This window comes from Lissotriton vulgaris, chromosome 3_2 (assembly GCF_964263255.1).
Source record: "Lissotriton vulgaris chromosome 3_2, aLisVul1.2, whole genome shotgun sequence".
NCBI lineage: Eukaryota > Metazoa > Chordata > Amphibia > Caudata > Salamandridae > Lissotriton > Lissotriton vulgaris.
The window spans coordinates 165496333-165517757 of record NC_141690.1 but is presented as its reverse complement, the minus strand read 5'-3'; the positions used below and the strand labels follow the sequence as shown (position 1 = coordinate 165517757).

Here is a 21425-nt window from a genome sequence, read left to right as displayed (position 1 = left end):
ATTCCCAGAATTGACTATGGGAGTGTCACACTCTGTGGCCTACCCAAGTCAACAACCGCTCCTCTCAGAGCCTCTATCAATACAGCCGCTAGACTCGTCACAGGCACCAAACGCAACTGCCATATCTCCCCTGACCTTCTGGCCCTCTACTGGCTACCTTTTGAGGCCAGAATCCAGGTAAAATTGCCTGTTTGACACATAAGGCACTTCATCACAAAACCACGAGATACCTAGCGGAGAAACTAGTACTTTCAGGCGGCAACAGGTCTACCATGAGCTCTAACAATCTTCTTCTGAAACCTCAATGCTTCTCCAAGAAAAAAACATACAATTGTACCTTCTCAGGAATGGCACCCAGGATTTGGAACGCTCTACCCCCAGAAACGAGACTTAACCCATCTATGGCCTATTTAAAAAAAAAAAGTGAAATCAATTCTCATGGCCAAATTCACTTGAACTTGTCCTATACATTACTGCAGCTATGTACTGATCTTTAATTGTTCCCAGTTCCTACTGTATTCACATATGCCACTGTATCTATATGTATATGTGTTTATATGCCATTACCTGTACTTGATCTGTAAAGCGCTCTGATACCCGCAAGGGTTTTGTTCGCGCTATACAAAACTGCCAACATAAAATAAATAAATAAACATTTTGGAGGGAGTAGGAAACGTAATTTACTTCCAGGATGATATCTTGATCTATGGTCAATCTGTTGAACAACATAACACCACTCTTTAAATTGTCTTAAGTAAATTATCTTCGGTTGGCCTCACTCTCCGCAAAGATAAGTATAGGTTTTTAGCTTATCAAATTGATTATTTGGGTCACACTATCACGGCTTATGGGGTTTACACCTAAGAGAGATTTGTGTATGGCTATTCACTCAGCACTACAGCCAAAAGACAAAGATCAGTTACGCTCATTTATGGGGCTCATTGAGTATTACTCGAAGTTTGTCAAGAACTTCTCAGATAAAACTGCTTGCATGAGGTCTTTACTCAAGCGTGGTGTGAGTTTTTCATGGAAAACTCAAATTCAAAAATGTTTTGTCAATTTAAAGGAAGAAATTTGCAATGCTAAGGTGTTATCTCCTTTTAATGTACATAACAAATCAATTGTTACAGTTGATGCAAGCGCGACTGATTTGGGTGCTATGCTTTCACAGATCAAGGCTGGTGCTGAATTCACAGTTGCTTTTGCTTCAAGGACTCTCACTGACTCTGAGAAAAATTACTCAGTCATTGAGAGGGAAGCATTGGCTGCTTCATGGGCAGTAGAATATTTCAGAACGTATCTTTGGGGCGCGAAGTTTATATTGAGGACGGATCATAAACCTCTTTTAAAGGTTCTCTCTCCAGGGGGACTGGTAAGGGCTCTGCTAGACTTGTGAAACTTGCTGCTAGGCTCCAAGAATTTCAATATTCCATTGAATACATTCAGGGTTGGAAGAATATACAGGCTGATTGCCTCTCCAGAATGTCTCTGGATTGGCGCACTATTCATGACCCTCTTCTCTTTGATGGTGCCGATGACATTGCTGCTGCTTCTGTAGAAGATGCTGTTTTTGTTGGAGAAGGTGCTTTCCAGGCTAGCGATTGGGAGAGAGAGAGATGACCAATGATCACACTCTTCAAGAAGTCATCAGACTCATTAAACTTGGCCTAGAATAGAAAGCTCAGTTCTGGTTTCAGTTAGACCTTTCTTCAAAGTTTTAGATGATCTTTCTATCATCAATAACAATAGTTTGGTTAAGGATGAAAAGTTTATACCTCCGTTTGGCCTTAGGAACAAACTTTTAGCCTTAGCTCACGAAGGCCATTTGGGTCAAACCCTTACCCAACGTCGCCTTAAAAGTCACTTTTGGTGGCCAGGTATTGACTTCCAGGTGGTTGAGTGTGTGGAGAATTGTGTTACTTGCAAGGAAGGTGAGAAGAGGCCTAAACTAGGACCCAAATCTCATGAAGCTCACATACAAAACCCTGGATCACCTTGGCATATGATATGTTTAGTCTTCATAGGCCCTATGGGTGAACTCAATGAGAGAGAGAGATTTGCTACTGTGGTGGTGGATGTTTTCTCGAAATGGCTTGTTGTGGAGTTTACCAACGTTATTACCACTGACACTACTATTAAGTTTTTAGGTAATCTTTTTAGGGATGAAGGTCTCCCTTCGATTATTATTACTGATAAATGCACACAGCTAACTTCAAACGAAATGCAAACGTTTTTGAAAGGTTGTGGTATATCTCACCACTAGAATTCCATTGCCCTGGGGATTGTACAGGGAGTTCTCTTCCTGTAGAAATACATAGTGATCGTTCTCAAAGATCTCGCAGACCACCAATTTACTTGCAGGATTTTGTGTGGTAATTTTTCAAACTCTCAACGTATTTCTTTCTGAAGAACGCTTTTATTGTGTTTGTTTTTTTATAATCTATGTTTTTTTTTCTCTCATGAAATCAGAAAGGGAGAAGATGTGTTGTACATGGTGTCTCATTCTAGTGTGTGTAGAATTTCTTATTAGAATACTTCATATGCCAAATGTACTTCGCTCCCATGTTCTACTCTGTGGACTTCTGTTCTACGGCAGTTACTGGTGGCTGTTGTAGAGAAGGGTCCGCTCTTGTTATTTCTCTGTGGCTTATTAAAGACTCAACCTACAAGATAAGTTCTGGTGTACAGCATATTTACTACACAGGCCCACTAACAACATTTAATTTACAGGCCCTAGGCACATGTAGTGCCACTCTACTAGGAATGTATAACTAAATTAAATATGCCAATTGGGTGTAAGCCAATGTTGCCATGTTTTAGGGAAAGAGCACAAGCAGTTTGGCACTGAATAGCAGTGGTAAAGTGCGTAGAGTCCTAAGGTAAAAAAAAGCAAATTATAAGGGTGCCTATCATGATCTGTAAAGCACTGTCCATCCTGCATTTTGGGCTATTCACATGATAGTAATTGGCATACAATAAATTTAAATAGGATTACACTCCAGGATGAATTGCTATCCTAAAACACTAGTGCTCTTCTCACACTCATGTACCAGTTTCAAACACACTTTCTCACTTCATGAAAATATGCATCCATGGCTATCAAACACAATGTTAATTTTGAAAAAATATACTCAATTCCTCCAAACAAAAACATTTTAGTCCTGAAATACAAGGCTTTGATATTGCTAAATAGGTTTGGTGCCTATACATCACTTTCTCATTTTTATCAAGTATTACCTTCACACAGGGACATACATACATACATTGTATATTCAAGCATCAGCATTTCATGCCATGCATACCAACAAAATGAGTAGGGCTGGTGCCAGCATTATACCAAAGGTGGACACCTTTGTGCGGTGAAGCCCACTGTATGCCAGCAATAAGTATAAGCAAACAAGGGCCACCAATATGCCAGGAATGGGCATTATTTTATTTATGTGTTTTATAGAGCGCGAACTTGACCCGTTAGGGTATCAGAGCGCTTTACATGAAAAACATAGTCATGTACAGAGTAGGCATAGCATCATCAAGTTACGGATCGAAGGAAGGAGGGCAGGGTGCAGGGTACATAAGGGAGATAGGGCCCATCTCTACAGAATAAATATCCAAATAATCAAGGTGACATAACATATTTACGGATTACGTTAACCAATGTTCGTGATAAGGCCCCTGGTTTCTGATGGGGTGAGTTAGATATTCTGAGGGAGGCGATAGATGGCTATAAATCAGGGCTGTGGTGGTGGTGGAGGCCAAGTTTAAACGAGATATTTGCTCATGAGGAATGATTATAATGTGATTATTACCCACAATGTGCCCACAAAATCTGGAAACATCCATATAGTGCCAGGGCCAACATTAAATCCAAGGTGGGCATCATCATGTACACAGATGGAATAAATGTGCTAGGAATTACTGTTAGTTTGACACGGCCCGTATTTTAACAAAGGTTGCTGTAAGAAATTGGGTTTTTGGTTGATGGGGATAAAAACCCTTCTGAAATCAACAACCACAATCCATGTTGGGGTACGCTGCATAAATCACTAAATTAGCCTGTGCCTACCCCTCTGGTAGCTCAGCACAAAAGTACTTAGGCATAAGGTAGATGCACTGTGTATTGTATTTATGCAGCACAAAAACAGTAATAAAGTGAAAACACTAGAAAAATGTAATCAATAAAGTGATACAAGAACAACTAAAATGCAATCAATAGAACCATATATATTTATATATAAATATATACAACGACACTATAAAACTGTGTTTGGCAAAATTTACACGGACCCTAATGGTGGGGAAGAATTAGGTCACAACTACCAGCATGCAACACTGGAGTTTGCGTGCATTTTGGGAAAATATAGGTGTGGCTGTACCGTGATTTGCCATTTGTTGCCCCATGAGGAAGAGGCTTGTAGCTTTGAAACGCGTCGGGGGATTTGGAAAACAGTCGTGATCTGCAGCTTCTTTGAAATAAAGGTTCTGTTGGAACAACTGCCTACGGAGTAGCGTCCTTGTCTGAAGAGACACTTTGGGTTGAATATATATATATATATATATATATATAGAGAGAGAGAGAGAGAGAGAGTTTTAAAGTTTTAAGTAGATATGGCGCCTAAAAGCACAAAACTCCACTTGGGGTCATCTGGTCGTGCTAGACCAGGGAAAGTCACGTTCAGGTTGATTGTGGTGGGGCGTGGACCAGATGCACGGACCATGTTAGACCAAATGAAATGTTACTTTTCATATTCTGTCATGCAGAGTTCCATTACCGGTGGAGGAGGCAGTCAGGCGCATGGAGAGCGTCACCATGGTTGTCGCTGTAGAATAAAGAGGAGGATTGGCGTCATGGGCTCTCATCGCTGTAGCATGAAGTGCAGATCTCCGGTCATCGCTGACGGTCACTGCAATGCAGAGGTCACCATAACGAAGAGTTCAAACCATCAGGATTGTACATTTCTTCACAGAAATAGCTCCAACGATGCCAGCCAGGGAGACACCATTTGGGAATCAAGAACTCACTCCAGCAGAGACCAGTCTCAGTCAGGTCCAGCTGGAGGTGACTGCAGGTCCCGTGCAGCAGGTCTGCTGGCAAGTTTCAGGGATGCCTCTGAAGCTTGTTGTGTCCCAGTAGCTCAGACAGGAGATTGGCTAACGGGCCCTTGGAGTCACTCAGGTTAGCCAAGGATTAAGGTAGCAGGTCCAGTCTTCCATTCTTCAAAGCAAGGCAGTCCCCAAGTAGCCGGGCAGTTCTCTGATAGCATCTGGGCAGTTCTGGTGGTAGGGCAGTCGTCGATTGGCAGGGTAGTGCTTCTTCTATAATGTCCCCAGGTCCAAGGGTGTACTGAAAAGTTGGTCTGAGGATCTAATGTTCATACCTGGGGAACACCCTGTCCCATCCCCACATCTGGTTGTGGAATGGCCTTCCCTTCCCCTGCCAAGATGCCAAGACATCTGGGGTAACAAAAAGCTGGTGGCAGTTCCCTTTGTATGTGCTGTAGGCAAGCCCATTTGAATAGTGTGCAGAGCAGGGTACATCTCCTCCCCCAGCCATCTTAGCCCATCCAGTCCACACTAAAGCCCATTTTTTGTCACTGGCTGGCAGAAATACACAAGCCTCAACAGCAGAGCCATTCACACAGTCATGTGGCCCAGGATACCGCCAGAAGGCACAAATGGTCACAGCAAGATAATACCAACTTTTAAAAAGTGGCATTTTCCGAATTGTGACCTAAAATCCAATTTTCCCGTTAAAGTGGCTTTTAAATTACAATTCATTTGAGTATAAACATCATGGACTTGAGTCACAAAGGTAAACTTACACTTTTGTAAGAGTCTACCTTTTGTTGGAATTCACAAAGGAATTTTAGGAGTAGTATTTTTACAGCTGCCTGTTTTTTTATGTGCAGAGTCTCTGCCACGAAAGTCAGTCGTAAAGATACTACTCATATAATTTCTTTCTGAATTCCAAAAAATCGTAACCTTACACAAAAGTGTAAGCTTACCTTTGTTAATCAGGCCCTGTAGTGCTATCTGCTCCCAATTGAAAGTTATCACTTATAAAAATGGGATAAGATTACCCAGTGTTAGTCAATGAGAGAGATAAGCCTTGCAAAAGTGAAAACTTGTGTCACTGCTAGGGGATGCTAGGGCATGTAAAACATAAACATACATGTTATACTTCTCAATACAATGCACCCTGCCATATAAGCTTGTGGGCCTACCCAACCTTTTTATAAGTACTAAAAAGAAAGGTTTAGGCCTGGCAAAAGGTTTACTTTGTGAGGTTGAAATGGAAGTTTATAACTGCACTATAGGCAGGCTGCAGTGGAAGACTTGAGGGATGTTTTAAAATGATACTTTAGGTGGTGGCACAATGAGTGCTGCAGGCCCAGTAGTAGCATTTAATTTACAGACAGGGGTTACGCTTAGTACCATATACTAGGGACTTCTAAGTAAATGAAGTGTCTCATTTAGGTGTAGGTTAATTTTACTCTGTTTGAAGGAGAGAGCACAAGAACTTTGCTACTGGTTAGCAGTGGTAAAGTCCACAGAGTCCTAAAAAGACACCAAAAATGAGGTCAGCAAAGGAAAGGAGTGAAGGCAAAAGGTTAGGGGTGCCCCTACAGAGAAAGCCAGGTCCAACAGTAGGTATCATCTTATCATTATTTTCCACAAAACGCCAAGAATTACCAGCATTTAACAACAGACAGCATTATACCTTGGCTGAGATCAAAGCATTCCTATACTCACACATAGAGACATGTAAGGACACATATAAAAACGTGCACTTACGCACACAGGTACACAATGTCTTATAAATACCAGACTGACACATATGGAATTTTGAAGAGCACTACAGTCCAGACGACTGAATAGAATTACACCAAATTTGGCACAAAGCTAGATAGTTACCAAGAAATCGCGCCTTTTGTAATTTGATGAAAATTCATTCCGTAGTTTTTTGAGAAATTACATTTATGAATATCAGGAAGGTTGGGTTCACAGGACAAGACTCCTATGGTAGTCCACACGTTCAAATAATAGAGTCACCTAATTGGCTGAGGAGGATATTTTTCCCATAAGCCACCTCACTGCCTTGCAATGCACAGCTTATGAACTTACATATTTCATCAATTATGACATGCTCTATGGCGTAATTGATAACATCACTCATGACATCTGAAATTACGTCATTAATGACAACACTGTTCATGTTGGGAACGAAAGTTATACTTACTTCAGGTAACTATAACTGGTGAATTTCAGTGTCGTTTGTAGTTTTAAATGTTTTGTTAAAACTGACATTTTCATCTAACTATGACATCACTTTAATCTTTGTTTTTTTCAGTGAATACACACACACATATATGTATATATTTATTACCTACTCGTGGTCCCCATTAGGTAGATATAGTTAGGACCTAGTTTCCATAGGAAAAAATTTTTTTTACTTGCCTATAACTTTGCCGTTGTTTGACCAATCTGCATGACATTTTCCAAGAAAAGTGTCAAAGTAGGTTTTGTGTCTCATAGAAGTTTGGGGGTGATCCGTGAAGTGGGGACTGAGAAATAGGGGCACAAAAGAAGGGTGTATCTGTAATGTTAATCCCCATAGGAACCCGTTGGCGAACCTACAGCCAAAACCACTAAAGGGAATTACATCAAATTTGGCAAAAAGGTAGATGTAGTTATGCAGATTGTGCTTTTTGTTGTTTGGTGCAAACCCATTCAGTACTTTCTGGGAAATTGAAGCCGAAAAATATCGTGATATCTCTGGCCGCAGATATTTCGCAATGATGTTTATTAATCATGAATGTGCGCACTAACGGGAATGCTCTAATTGGCAGGGCGCAACCTGAACAGAAAGTTCCTGCTGCCATTTTATTGATCGGGAATAGTTCCTGGGGCAAAAAGGTTCGGTGAAAGCTAACATAAGGGGTGAAGGTACTCTGACCCCATGTTTGAGAATTAAGAGTATTAGTGACACCATTTTATGTGTCCAAAATTAATTTTATTGATCTAGCATGATATTCGTAATGACGACACAATTGCCAGTGCGGTTCCCCCGTGTACGGTCATAGGGACATCGTAAATATCATGACGTCATCTCGAATTTTGGTGAAAATATAAAAATATATGTATATATTTGTACACACTTGCCTGTCACTGTCACACACTCATGCATGCACACACTTAAAGGCATTTCTGAGTTAACTTCGAGTGTTGTGAAATAGTAGTGAGGCTATAATTTGGCGGTGCTTCTGTACCACTTAGAGGTGTGAGGGTTTCCAATGACATTGTACTAGATATCTCCTTCATCCGAAACCATTGACCTGACCTGGGCAATAGAAGGTGACCTCGACTATTTAGGCAGGGGCGTATTTCCCTAGATTTTCCTTTCTAAGATGGACATAGAAAGCATAACTGGGGTATATTCTATCAATGGCACATATTCGCAAGGATACACTCATGTATTTGGAGTTTGTTTAATCAAAAAAAGAAGAGTGGGTGCATCAAAGATGACACTACTCATCAATGATTCAATGTCTTACTCTTAGCTATTGTACCAGTGGCTGTAGTGAAGGCAGGTATATCCCTGCGAGTCGGGCGTGCACAGGTGCTGTGATTAATGTTTACATTCTTGAAGTGGTCCTTTGCCAGGTCAGCAGAATTTGTATTTGTATTTCGCATTTGTAGAGTGTGTTATCAACGTCAGGTCTCTAGGCGCTGTCAAGAGAGGGAGGCACGTCCTGGTCAGCGGAAGTGCCGAATTAGTATTGGGGGAGCCCCAAGCTTCTGAAAAGAGGACCATTTTTTTGCTTCTTCCTGAAGGGAACAAGGGCGCACTCTTTGCGCAAGTTCTCTGGCAGTTTATTCCAAAGTAGGAGGATGGAGGCGGAAAAGGCTCTTCCCCATTTAGAGGTGAGACTGAAACAGGGAAATGCCAGTAGGCAGGCTTCTGAGGATCGAAGCACCCTATTCGGGTGTAAAGTTTTAGGCGATCTTTGATGTACGTGGGGGATTGGCCACAAATGGCCTTGTGCGCGATGCAGAGGCCCTTAAACTTAGGGGCATATTACCAACAACTAGCAATAATTATCGCTATGTTTGTTTAGCGGCGATATTTTTATCGCCGAGCTGCGGCGATTTTTATCGCTTAGGAGCCTTGCTATTATCAAGGTTTACCTGCTAAGCGATAAAAATCGGCCGAAATGCATGAATATCGCTGTAAAGTCAGCGATATTCATGCATTACCGAGCTAATGCTCTTAGCCATGTTAACATGGCTAAGAACTGCTCAGGGGCAGGTGTTAGCTTTTGGAGATATTCGCGCTTAGCGCGAATATCTCCAAAAGTTGGTAATAGGAGATAGCGATGTTAGCGGCTGCTTCCATTCGCTAACATCTTGGCACGCCCTCTTTGCATGTCATTAGTGATAAATATCACTGACATGCTAAGCGCGGCCCAAGATGGTCGCTATCTCCTACTAGCTGTCGCTAACTGGTGTTAGCGACAGCTAGGTAATAGGGAGATAATGTTATCTCTGCTTTCTTGGCTTTTAAAGCCAAAAAAGTGGAGATAAACCCCCTTGATAATATGCCCCCTACTTCTCTGCTTGTCTGGGAGCCAGTGCAGTTGTTGAAGGAGGGGCGTGGCGTGGGCGCCTCTGGGCAGTATGAATATTACCCTTGCTGCATCATTCATGGTGACCTGAAGTCTGGCAAGTAGTTTTTCAGGTAGGCCGATGTACAGGGCGTTTCCATAGTCAATACGTGCGACTATCATGGACGATACAATCAGTCTGAGAGTGGAAAAGGTCAGAAGGGTGGCAAGCTTCCGAAGCTGTCTCATCAGGCCAGTGCATGCTCCCACTACTGCTGACACCTGCTGAGTCATGGACAAATTAGCATCCACTTTGATGCTTAGACATCCTCTGATGTAGCAAGATGTGGGCTGCCCACCGTGATCTTAAAGAGTTTGCTAGTTCTTTATGTCCTGTCAGCACTCAGTAAGATGGAGGCAAGATAGAACTAATAAAAGTAAATTAGTCATTTATAGATATACCTCATTGCACACCCACATTACAGAGTATTCTGAGAAAGTCTTGAAAGAGCATATCATTGTTACATAAACATAAATGTACGGAGTCCATCAATAAGTTTACACAAGTTGTTTTATTGTTCTACTCTCAACTAACAGGAGCCTTAGGGGGATGAAAAGCAGGCCGCCCCCCCCTCAAAATACTCTCAAACAAAAATGGCCTCCCCTTGTAAGCTCTATGGCTGAAGAAAAAATGTAAATTTTGTTATGGGAGGATATGTGTAAACCTTCTGTCTACATGGATTGCACTATGTTGCAAGTTCTACTAACAATGTGTTCTTTAACATAGTCTAAATGGCAAATATGCTTGCATTAGAAACCAGGAGAAGAAATGTTCTTGAGAACATAATAAATGCATTTATAAAATTAGACTGGATTGAAGGAAATGCGTTATGAGCAACAATCTATCATAAAGTGCTGATCCAGTGAATAACTTCTCTCTATCTTAATAAAGCTAAACAGCCATATACCATTGTGGTATCCCTTGTTCTAAGTTTTTAGAAGTGCTCTAATCCCTGGGTTTGCAAGTTTAAGGTTGGATGTGTACATTTGTTTAAATAAACAAGATACATGGCTTACATAGTGTGGCGATGGCTTATTTTGGAGAGATCTGGATCAAATCTCAGCAGTGATTTTTGAAGAAAACAAAAGAAGGAAAATGCACTTTCAAGAATATCCATTCGTTCAAAGAATAGTTTTTACTTCTAAAATGTTTCATGTGGGTTTTACAACATTATCATACATATAATCCCTTTTCTCTATAGAAGAGAATGAAGCTTTGGAATTCTGCACTACTAAATTTGAAAATAAAACAGTGATATCGCCTAATGGTTTTTGAGGAGCCACACAGGCCTATTTTGACCTTGAGTACTAAAGTATGTCCACCACCAAGGTTTTTCTCTGTCTGCTGATGGTTCACCTCCTTCCTCGGTTGCTCCACTTGGTCCGTGCTGCTTATGTGGGTCAAACTGATCTAATGGGTCGAATCGATCATAAATGTCCTCTAGTGGGACATTATCAAATTTTGGACGTTGGACGATTTTAGTACGCTTTAAGGTAAAGTCTACTCGACCAGGCTTAATCAGGTTTGCTGGTAGAGTGATCTTCTTAATCACCTTTGTGTACCCTAAGGCATGAGCACTGACAATGTGCGTCCCGGGAACCAATATTCTCCAGTAGTCCCCATCAGCACCTAAATGAGAAAATAAGAAATTGTCTTACATTTAATAAGTACAAAACTCTATTGAATTTATAATGCATTTCAGAACTGTTGTGTTAAATAAGTCTAACAAAATTGCAGCCTGTATCTAGTTTTTTCTGCAGTTTGTAATAACATGATTTGCCCAGATTCACAGGATGTTGAGATGACATTGAGACTCAAACCATGTTCTCCAGTTCTAGTCGGCAGCTCTGGCCGTTACGCCAGATCGATTTGTTAGAATGTCTCAGAATGTGCAGGAGCTAAGAGAGGTATGTATTCCAGAATGGAAAGGAGGGAGGGCAAGTATGTATGTATGGTATGTTTGCTGTAGTGAAACAATAGTATCTTCCACATCATTTTTATGTCCTCGTTACAAGCAACTTGGGATTTCCTTTTTGGGTGCAAACAGAAGTTTGGATTCAAATCAGGACAGCACCATAAGTGGACTTTATCGCACCTGCAACTATTTCTTTACACAATTTTCTCACTAAAATCTGCTAGAAATCTTACGGAGAAAGTTCCCCATCCTGATCTTTCAACCCATCCAACTGGTGAAAACATGCGGTACTACTGTATTATCCAATAATGTGTGGTGCAAACTTAATATGGTGCTGTAATACTGGGCCAGTAATTATAACATCAGGTGGTACAAATGTTTAATGGGAGTTACCTCCCAGAATTATGCAAGACTTACAAATTTGCCTAGATTCTGCATTTTATGCGGACAAAAACATTTACGAATTTGAAAACTTTTTTAGGCAGGTGATAATATTAGACAAGTTATGGATCTCATGAGGACTATACTTTTAATTTTGCCTTGATATGAGTTATAACTTGCATTGCAAATTCTAATTCACACATCTACAGCCATTCTATGATCTTATCGAGATGGTATCAGAGAGTTACCTGAAAGAGACAAGACCTCATTACAATGTCTGTCTGACAGTGCATCACATTCACAAGCCCAAATGCAAAACGTGCTAATCGTCCTGACCATGTGACTAACATCTTTCCAAAGCTCATGGCTTCTAGTTAGAAACCATTTCCCTGCCAGGATTCTAAGACAAATACAGTACAGTGTCTGTCAAAATCCACCACATTCAGGATCTTCTACACCATATGTGGAAGACATCATACTATCAGTAGTGGCTGGGGTTCCTAAGGCCCACTGTATATATTTGCATTGAAATATTTTATAGCTGGCCCTATGGAAAACAACTGTACTGTGAGGTAAATATATTTTCAGTTCAACATCCCATGAAGGATTCCACTGAATTATGGCTCAAACTATGAACATTGAACAGGTTTTTGGGGGATATCACTTCTTCCTATAACCCTCACCCTATTTATAGCATTCTTTTGTTTCTAGGCTTGTTCTGGGAAATTAGTCTCTTCTCAGCTGTCAAAATTATGACATACACCAGTAAACCTTTTCTGGAAATACTCCAAGTTTTAACTGGAGATTTGAAACCTATCTCTACTCAGAACACCTTCTTGTAGTTCCTGGACCTGTTTCTTACCCGAATCAGCATTTCTGAAATGCATACTGTTGAATTCCCCTATACTTTACAAGCCCTACTGCCATTCCTTTAATCTGCATAGGAAAAAGGACCACTGCCTTCTCCTTTCTACAGCACTAGAACGATCAGAAATTCAGTAGGGCGTATCAAATTACCAAGTACTTTATCTGCCTCATCAAAAATATCACAAGGGAAACTGAAACTGTGCATGGCAGTCTGATGTTGAGTAACAGCATGATATGCCATATGTCCAACCCATCATATGGCAGCCTTTGGGTCATTAGTGTGCTTTTTACCCCTATAATTACAGAAAATGATTGGTTTCTTGTGAATATCAGCTGTGATGTGCACTGGATTCCCTCTGAAAACACGAAGGAATCTGGGTAGTATGATCATGCTCCCCAAGTGAATTGTGCAATCAATACAAATGGACTTAAAGTTGATGGGAATCTAAAATCACTTCACTAGATCAACAAAATACAAAGCTTCACAGTGTTATATCCGATAGAATGGGTTTATTTCAGCAGTGAACTGGAAGAAATGAGAGCAGGTTTTAAGACAGCCTTCAAAACATTATATAGCCATATACCACCATCGCATCTTTGGCCACCGTTCCATTCAGTGTTAGCTTCCCACCTCCCTGCAGAACTGCTTATGGCAATGGATGCGGAAACCGCAGCTTCCTCGATGGATGCCTGGCTTAAAACTGCCATTGATATTTGTCTCCCTGCTTCGTTAAAGAAGGGTGTGCCTCACAAGTCTCCTGCTCCTTGGTATACAGAGACGCAAAAGGCCGAGAAATCCCGCTGTAAGAAGCTGGAACGCGTTTGGCGGAAAGACTATTCTAAGCCATCAGCTCTTGTTTATAAAAGTGCTTTAAAAACCTACCACACAGCCTGTGCCTCTACTAGGGCCAATTTTGTGGTGAAATCCATAGAAGAGGCCCTTGACAAATCCAAAGTTTTGTTTGGCCTAGTCAAAAACCTTCCAGGGTCTCTTTCTATAGCTAAAGCGCCCCCCTTGTCGAGCCAAAGATGTGACGATATTGCCCAGTTCTTTATAAATAAGGTGGACAAGATCCACCAGGACATCTCCATCTGTACGCTGGGACAAAATTCTACGGTACAACCGACTCTCTTCAAGGAGGACACTCGTCACCCGGCCCATATCCCATGTTGGTTATTGACTTGGCCTGATCTAGAGCCTGATGGCCTCCTTGATATTCTCTGCAAAATAAAATCAGGTTCCCCTCTGGATCCTTTACCCATTGCCATACTTAGGTCCCTTGATCCCCAGCAATTGTCAGCAATCTGCTCCATTCTGAACTTATCGCTTAAGACTGCCACAGTTCCGGCCATCTGGAAACACGCTATGGTCACGCCACTCTTGAAAAAGCCTTCTGCAGACCCCGAACTTCTTTCGAACTACCGCCCTATTTCACTGTTACCTGCTTTTTCTAAGGTGCTCGAACGCCACATTCATTGCCACCTCACCCAGTTTGTGACCTCTAACAACTTACTCCATCCTTCGCAGTCAGGATTCCGGTCAGGTTTCTCAACAGAAACGACGCTCCTAGGTGTTACAGAGAATCTCCGTTCTTTGCTAGACAGTGGGGAGACGGCCGCGCTGATATTACTTGATCTCAGCGCGGCATTTGACACCATTTCCCACAAAATCCTCCTGGACGCCCTAGCCAGCATGGGCGTTGTAGGATTGGCCCTGGGCTGGTTGGCCTCCTTTCTTGCTGATCGCACTTTTCAAATCTTTTCCCAATCCGTCACCTCCAATGTCTATCCCCAACCTCACGGTGTCCCTCAAGGTTCTATTCTTAGCCCCCTTCTTTTCAATCTGTATGTCACCCCTCTAGCCCACATAGCAGACAGCGTTGGTCTTACTTTATTTACGTACGCCGACGACTCGCAGATTGTCTTTTCGCTCACCAAATCTGACAAGGCCTCCACTTCTTTCCTCTGAGTTGGGCTTAGTGAAATTGCCAAATGGATGGATCATAACCTTCTTAAGTTGAATGGGGGGTAAGACCGAGGTCCTTGTCCTGGGTCATAAACCTGACCTATGGACTTTGAGGCACTGGCCTATCGAACTGGGCCCCCTTTCAGCACCTGTGGAACAGGTTCGTAATCTCGGTGTTGTTAGAGACAGGGATCTGACAATGCAATGCCAAGTAAACAAGGTTTCATCCACATGCTTCACCATTATACGATGGTTAAGAAAGATCTTGTGAATGTTGCCTGTGGATACCAGGCGTTCAGTTGTGAGTGCCTTGGTCACCTCCCGGTTGGATTATGGTAACATACTTTACCTGGGGGCTGCCAAGGCTGTCACGCGCCGCCTCCAGTTATTACAAAACGCCGCAGCGCGCTTGCTCAGCGGATGCCGTTAAACCGATCATGTATCCAGCCACCTTCGTAAACTTCATTGGCTGAAGGTAGAAAACCGAGTGAAGTTCAAGGCGCTTACCTATATGCACAAGATCAGGCAGAAGGTGGCCCCAAGCTATCTTCAGACCTTGATGAAATCGTATTCTCCTACCCGCTCCCTCCAATCCTCCTCCCAAATCCTCTTTTCTGTGCTGAGGGTTAAACTTTCAAGAATGGGTGGCCGTTCTTTTGCCTATATGGGGCCTAAGTTATGGAACTCTCTCCCTCTGATCATTCGGTCAGAGGACAGTCAATCCTGCTTCCGCAGAGCCGTTAAGACCTGGCTCTTTGATCTATAATTGCACCCGCCTTACCTGACTCTATTAGTTGCACAATATTAGCGCCGGGAAACCCCCAGGGGTAGCTGTCGCGCTCTACAAACTCAAAAAATTCATAAAAATAAATAAATAAATTCAGGTTCTTTCAGTACCAAGGATGTAATTCTGGCAGAGCAATTCTACATGCAACATTCTCCAGTTGGCTATGTTCCGGCCAGAGGATTATTTTCCGCAAAAATTACCAGTGTTTTCACAGTCAAGAAAACACAAAGTGAGAGGTCAGAGGTGCAGTGTCCCCTGTTGTCAATACATAGTGACACTTGCTTTATTACAGCTGTAATGTAATTCTGGTCCTTGTATTGCAATATGGCTATGCAGGTGTAAAGATCTATGTCCAGTATGTGTTGTCGCGGCTAATTGTTCACGGAGAATGGATAATTCTCCAGTTTTTGGGGAAGTGCTAAAAAGGGAGGCAGAATTTCCTCTAACAGTATGGTGGAGGAACCTGCTGCCAGATGTCTCTCTCTCTCTTGAAATTACAGCCAATGTCACTACCACTCAATATTAAGCCAGTTGCTTAGCATTTCAGGTAAACCGTTTACTAGGATGAATCATACACTAAACTAAACAATCATTAAAAAGTATGATTTGTGGTGCAGGTCAGTTGTAAAAAATCTAATAAATTAGAGGGGTCAAACAAGGTTGTGTGTTGGACCCGCTCCTCTTTGGTCTGCATATAGTAAAATCCCTAGTCTGGATGAATGGCGTGCAAATGCATTCATCAACATTGAGTGGTGTCCTTGTGCCTTTCTTTTAGGTGCTGATGACGCAATCATATAGATCATATGCCTAAAGTTTTGACAAGGGGTTTACATGTGATGGTCCAGGACTGACACTGAACATTGTAAGTATTCTTTCAACCATCTATGGGGATAGCTTTGGGGGCCCAAAGTTCAAATACAATTGGTAAATGTATATGAGCAGACTCAAATTGGACTACCTATGGATGGACTTTGATTAGAGGCTTAAATACTTCGACAAACAAATGTCTGAGAAGGGGCTGATGTGCTGACACTAGATGGCTGTAAGGTAGATACCTTTTAGCCATGTTTCCGAAATGTATTCTATCGTGGCAAAACTATGCCTCCTCTGTTGAATATGGCTCTTGGATGTGCTGGTTATACTATGATTGCAGGGAGGAAAGCTGTGGAGATAATTTCTTTTGATCAAATTTATTTTATTTTCAGTTAAACAAAACATTGCCGTTGTCGGACAAACACCATACAAAATGCAATCGCTTCCCCCGGTGTCAATTCTAACGTCAGGAAGCTGCTCTCTGGGGAGTAATAAAAGGGGGTGGTGATCATCGCCACCCCCTTTTGTACCGCTTTCGGCGGCCATAAGTGTGGCAGGGTATGCTCAGACGTGAGTCCCTTGCTCACTTTGCCACTGGATTCAAGCAAGCCGGGCTGAAGATGGCTGGAATGCCAGAAACCGGTCCTCGGAAGCTTGTTTCCGGTCCAGGGAAGACATGGCTTGGCAGTTCGGGCTGGACTGTTCCCATGAAGCACAGGGTCAGACTGATTTGCATATAGCCATGTCTGAACTGGGGTGGCAGAGTGGGCTAAAGAACGGTGATGGATTTTAAACCCAGATCTTTTGACTGGGTGTGAGTGTTTGCTTGATTCAGATGATCCGTCCATCACCACCCCCTTTTGTACCGCTTTCAGCCGCCATAAGTGTGGCAGGGTATGCTCAGACGTGAGTCCCTTGCTCACTTTGCCACTGGATTCAAGCAAGCCAGGCTGAAGACGGCTGGAATGCCAGAAACCGGTCCTCGGAAGCTTGTTTCCGGTCCAGGGAAGACATGGCTTGGCAGTTCGGGCTGGACTGTTCCCATGAGGCACAGGGTCAGACTGATTTGCATATAGCCATGTCTGAACTGGGGTGGCAGAGTGGGCTAAAGAACGGTGATGGATTAAACCCAGATCTTTTGACTGGGTGTGAGTGTTTGATTGATTCAGATGCTCCGTCCATCACCACCCCCTTTTGTACCGCTCTGGGGAGTAATGTCATGAGTCCATGCATGAGGGCGCGGCTAACACCTTGCGAATCATTGCTTAGAAGAGCTCTGGTATCGCGTCCCCTATCTGAATCCTCCCTAACCCCTACCCGTGACCCGCCCCCTCCCCTTTACCCACCCCTTCCGGTGTGTTCCGCCGTGTAGTCTTGAGGCTTGCGAAGGGACCCCCCCTCATACCTTCGTGGTCTCAACTCTTGGTGGTGTGTGAAATTCATCTGCCAGTCTAAGGACTCTGAGGTATTTTGGGCATGTAAGTTTGTGGAATTCGTGAGACAGCAGAGAGACTAAAGGCGACCATGTTTTCCTAAAGGTGTCCGAGGTTTGTGTAAGCGAGGCTTGTATGCGCTCCATCCCCATTATATACCACAGCCTATGGAGCCAACCTAAGTGAGTGGGCCTCCGTGTAGTGCCTGTGAGAAGTTGGCCTGGTATATAATGCTCACTAATTCTTAGTGATCACTTTGTACCATGCCAAGCAACCCTTATGATGATGGTTTAATTCAACCTTGTAGACCAGTTATCCTAGTGGTAACGTGGACAAAGCAGTCTTAGGCTAAACTCTGAAAGGCATGTGAAGCCAGCTGTTATACCATACACAACCCCCTTGAATACCAAATGAAAGGGACACCACACAGATATATATTGAAAATATATATTGATTTATTAACTATAAAATCCCCTGGACTCTTTATGAGCACAGAAGCACAAGCGTTAAATCACAAGACAGTTTAAAATACACAAAAGTTGCACAATATGGATGAGCCCTAGGGGCCACCTAAACCATATACTAAGAAAGTGGTATAAGAGATACCAATAGGAAAGGGAAGAGGCCTAGGGCCTTGGGAATCGCTGGAGCTATTCGAGACTAGCAGTGACTAAGTCGGGAGAGGCCCACAGGACTCGGGTGCAGTGTTCAAAGTGCACGCACTTTCCAATACAAAGTCTATGGTGCGTAAAAAGTACAAAGTTAGAAAGTTAGGAACCTTCCGAGTGACCTACGGAGCTGAAACTTAAAACACAGGCCCTTGGGATGTGTACCAGTGCAGGAGCACCGGCGGAGGTGAGTTACCTCACCCACAGGAAGCGGGTGCACAGGGTCGAAGTAGTGTCGGGTTTCGTCACGCTGGTCGATGGTGCTTGGAGCTGAAGATGCTGCAGGCGGCTCGATGAGAAGAGTTCCGGTGGATCCAAGGGTGGATCTGAAGATGTGAAGACCTGAAAGCAGAGGGGACAGTGTTCAAAGTCACTAGCCAGTGACTACCGTGGAACCAGATTGGAACCAGGCGATGTCGGGTGCAAACAGGCGTTGTTGGGTAGCTTCTTTCTGCAGCCACGTGGATACCCGGGGTCGAGGACGTCCAGGAGTCGGTCACGAGCTGTCCCTTGCAGGCTTCTCGCTGTTGGCGGTGTCGGCACCTTGATCGGAGCAAACAGGCCTTGGCAAAGGCAAGCCAGGCAGAAGTTGAAAGATGCTTAACACTCGGACCAGCAAGGTCAGAGCGGGTGCTCCTTTTCACAGGAGCTTGGGTAGGTCTGGAGCAACAAGACCTGCTGTGTAAATTGTCGGGTTCGTCGCCAAGATGGCCGCTGACCACGTGGCTAGTGGCCGGGATGGCGCGTCGAGTGGCACAATGCAAAAGGGCCCCACGCAGATCGTGGAGATGCTGGAGGGCTGATCTTCGGTGCAAGGGCTGCTCGGTGGTGGGGGTTCTCAGTCCCCAAAGCACAACGTCGAGGATGCCTCAGAAGCTGCGCAGTCAGCTTTTCGAGTGTCTTCCAAGAGGTCCGGTCCCACGTCACTCGGTGCCTCCACGGGTCCCTTCTTTGCAGGGACTGTGGATCGGGCTCTGAGAGGTCTGGGAGTCTGGTTCTTGTCGGGCTCTGGGCTCGGGCTCCGGCGGGAGGCGGCGGCAAAGCAGACGTCGAGTTGCTGGTTGGTACCTGTGTTCACAGGGTGGCCACTCCTAGGCCACAAGGGAGATTCTCTTCAGTCTTCTGTGCAGCAGAATGTCGAAGTCCAGTCTTCTTCTTCGTGTAAAGTTGATTCAGGATGATCTGCTGTGCAATGGCACTGCTCCCACTCTTATTCCCAATCTGAGGGGTGGATCACCTACTAGGTCCCTCCTCTGGGAGGAACCAGGAAGGGGGGCGGTTACACCCCCTTTCCTTTGTCCAGTTCCGCGCCAAGCCCGGGTCTGGAAAGTCCCAGGACCGGTTTGGACTGGCCTATGCACGGGGACACCTTGTGTGCCCCGGGCATGTCTGATTCTATTCAGCCCTGTCCTACCCAATACACAAAATCCTGTCTGGGGTGGTGCTCGCACCTCCCAAGGCAGGAAACCCTTTGTCCAGGCCACCATCTGCCGAGTTTCGGTCAGCAGCAGGAGGCCAGACTCGTGTCTGTGGTGGCAGCATCCATTTTGTGATGCTGAGGCTCTGTTTAACTTTAACCGGGGTTAAGGCTAGACACATGTCGTGTCCCTCTAGAAGGGTGGAATGCTATCCCCGTCGCCAGAATTGGCGAGGGGATAGTATTCCAATTCGTATGACACCTTACTCGACATGTTTTGATAAAGCCAAACCAAAGATAGCATTTAACCGCGAGGATTATAATGCACTTAAGAGTATATGGTATGGCAATATCCCGGAACAGCTTAGGGAGTGGTTCCCGACAGCTGCAGACAGGCTCAGCTCATGCTAGAGCACCATCTCACATATTTCCAAGCACTCTGCCTCCAGGATTGATGAGGCCTTCCATAGGAGTGGCTGATAGGAACATATGTGTCCAGTTTAGGGTTAGGCACAGACATACTGTACCTAAGTAAGAGGTGGTTACACCGACTTACCCCAGCTGAGTGATCAGCCAGTTGTGTCAAATATGGAGGCCAGGCCAGGGGTGGCACAATACATGCTGCAGCCCCTGGTAGGCCTTGGATACACCTATGCCCTGGGCACCTAGGGTGCACTAATACAGGGGCTCATAAGGTGAACCAGTTCCAATTCATAATGCACCTAGAGTGCATTGGCAGTAATTTAGAGAGAGAACAGCAGGCTGTGGGTCTGATTAGCAGGCCCACAGCCACATTAAGTCAGAAACCAGTGAAGCAAAAAGCAAAAATTTGGGGTGACCATAGGATAGCAGACCCTACTCTCCTACAGTGCCCCAAACTGAAAGGATATGGTGCGTTGCAGCCCCTAGCGTCAGTCCCATTTGCCTCCCCCATATGGACTTAAGTGGGAAGGTAAGTTTGTTAGGCAGACCCAGGATCGCATACGCGGGGAAACGGGGAATCTCTGTCTCAAAATACCTATCTACGTCGTTGAGGACCTCCTCCCAGTACCCCTGCACTTCCGGACATTCCCATAACAGGTGGAGCATGGTCCCTGTGTGTCCACATCCCCTCCAACACCTGGAGTCCCTACTAGGGTTGCGTAGGTGGAGCCGCTCGGGGGTCAAATGCCAGTAGTAAGCCACTTTGACCACTGATTCCCGACTGGCCATGTTGCGAGCCGTGTGGTGCGCCCGGTAGAAAATGTCTTGCCATTCCTTGTCCGAGAGCGCGCCACCCAGCTCCCTCTCCCACCTTTTCTGCCCTGCTGATCGAACCGCCGGTGCTGGGGGGGTCAGCATCTTATACAGTTCTGTGATCGCCCGTTTATCTGTGGATTTGGACAGGAGCCATTTCTCGTATGGCTTAGGAAAACGGCCCATGTGTGGGATGGTGTCCTTATGGGTAAACCAATGTCGCAATTGAAAGTATTGGAAATTTTGCGGCTTATCGATGGAGTACCATTCACTGATAGT

At 44.2% G+C, this 21425-nt stretch overlaps 1 protein-coding gene across 1 annotated transcript in view; it reads right to left on the bottom strand.

Annotated features, from left to right (window-relative positions):
- Nucleotides 1-10155: 10155 nt before the first annotated feature.
- Nucleotides 10156-21425, bottom strand: part of CPZ (carboxypeptidase Z) — a 309764-nt gene continuing 298494 nt past the window's right edge. The window contains exons 11-12 of the mRNA XM_086964143.1: nucleotides 10367-11292; nucleotides 10156-10187 (exon numbers count right to left, since the gene is read on the bottom strand). Of these exons, the coding sequence (XP_086820269.1) occupies nucleotides 10925-11292 (368 nt within the window). The 3' untranslated portion in view covers nucleotides 10156-10187; nucleotides 10367-10924. The remainder of the gene's footprint in view (nucleotides 10188-10366; nucleotides 11293-21425) is intronic.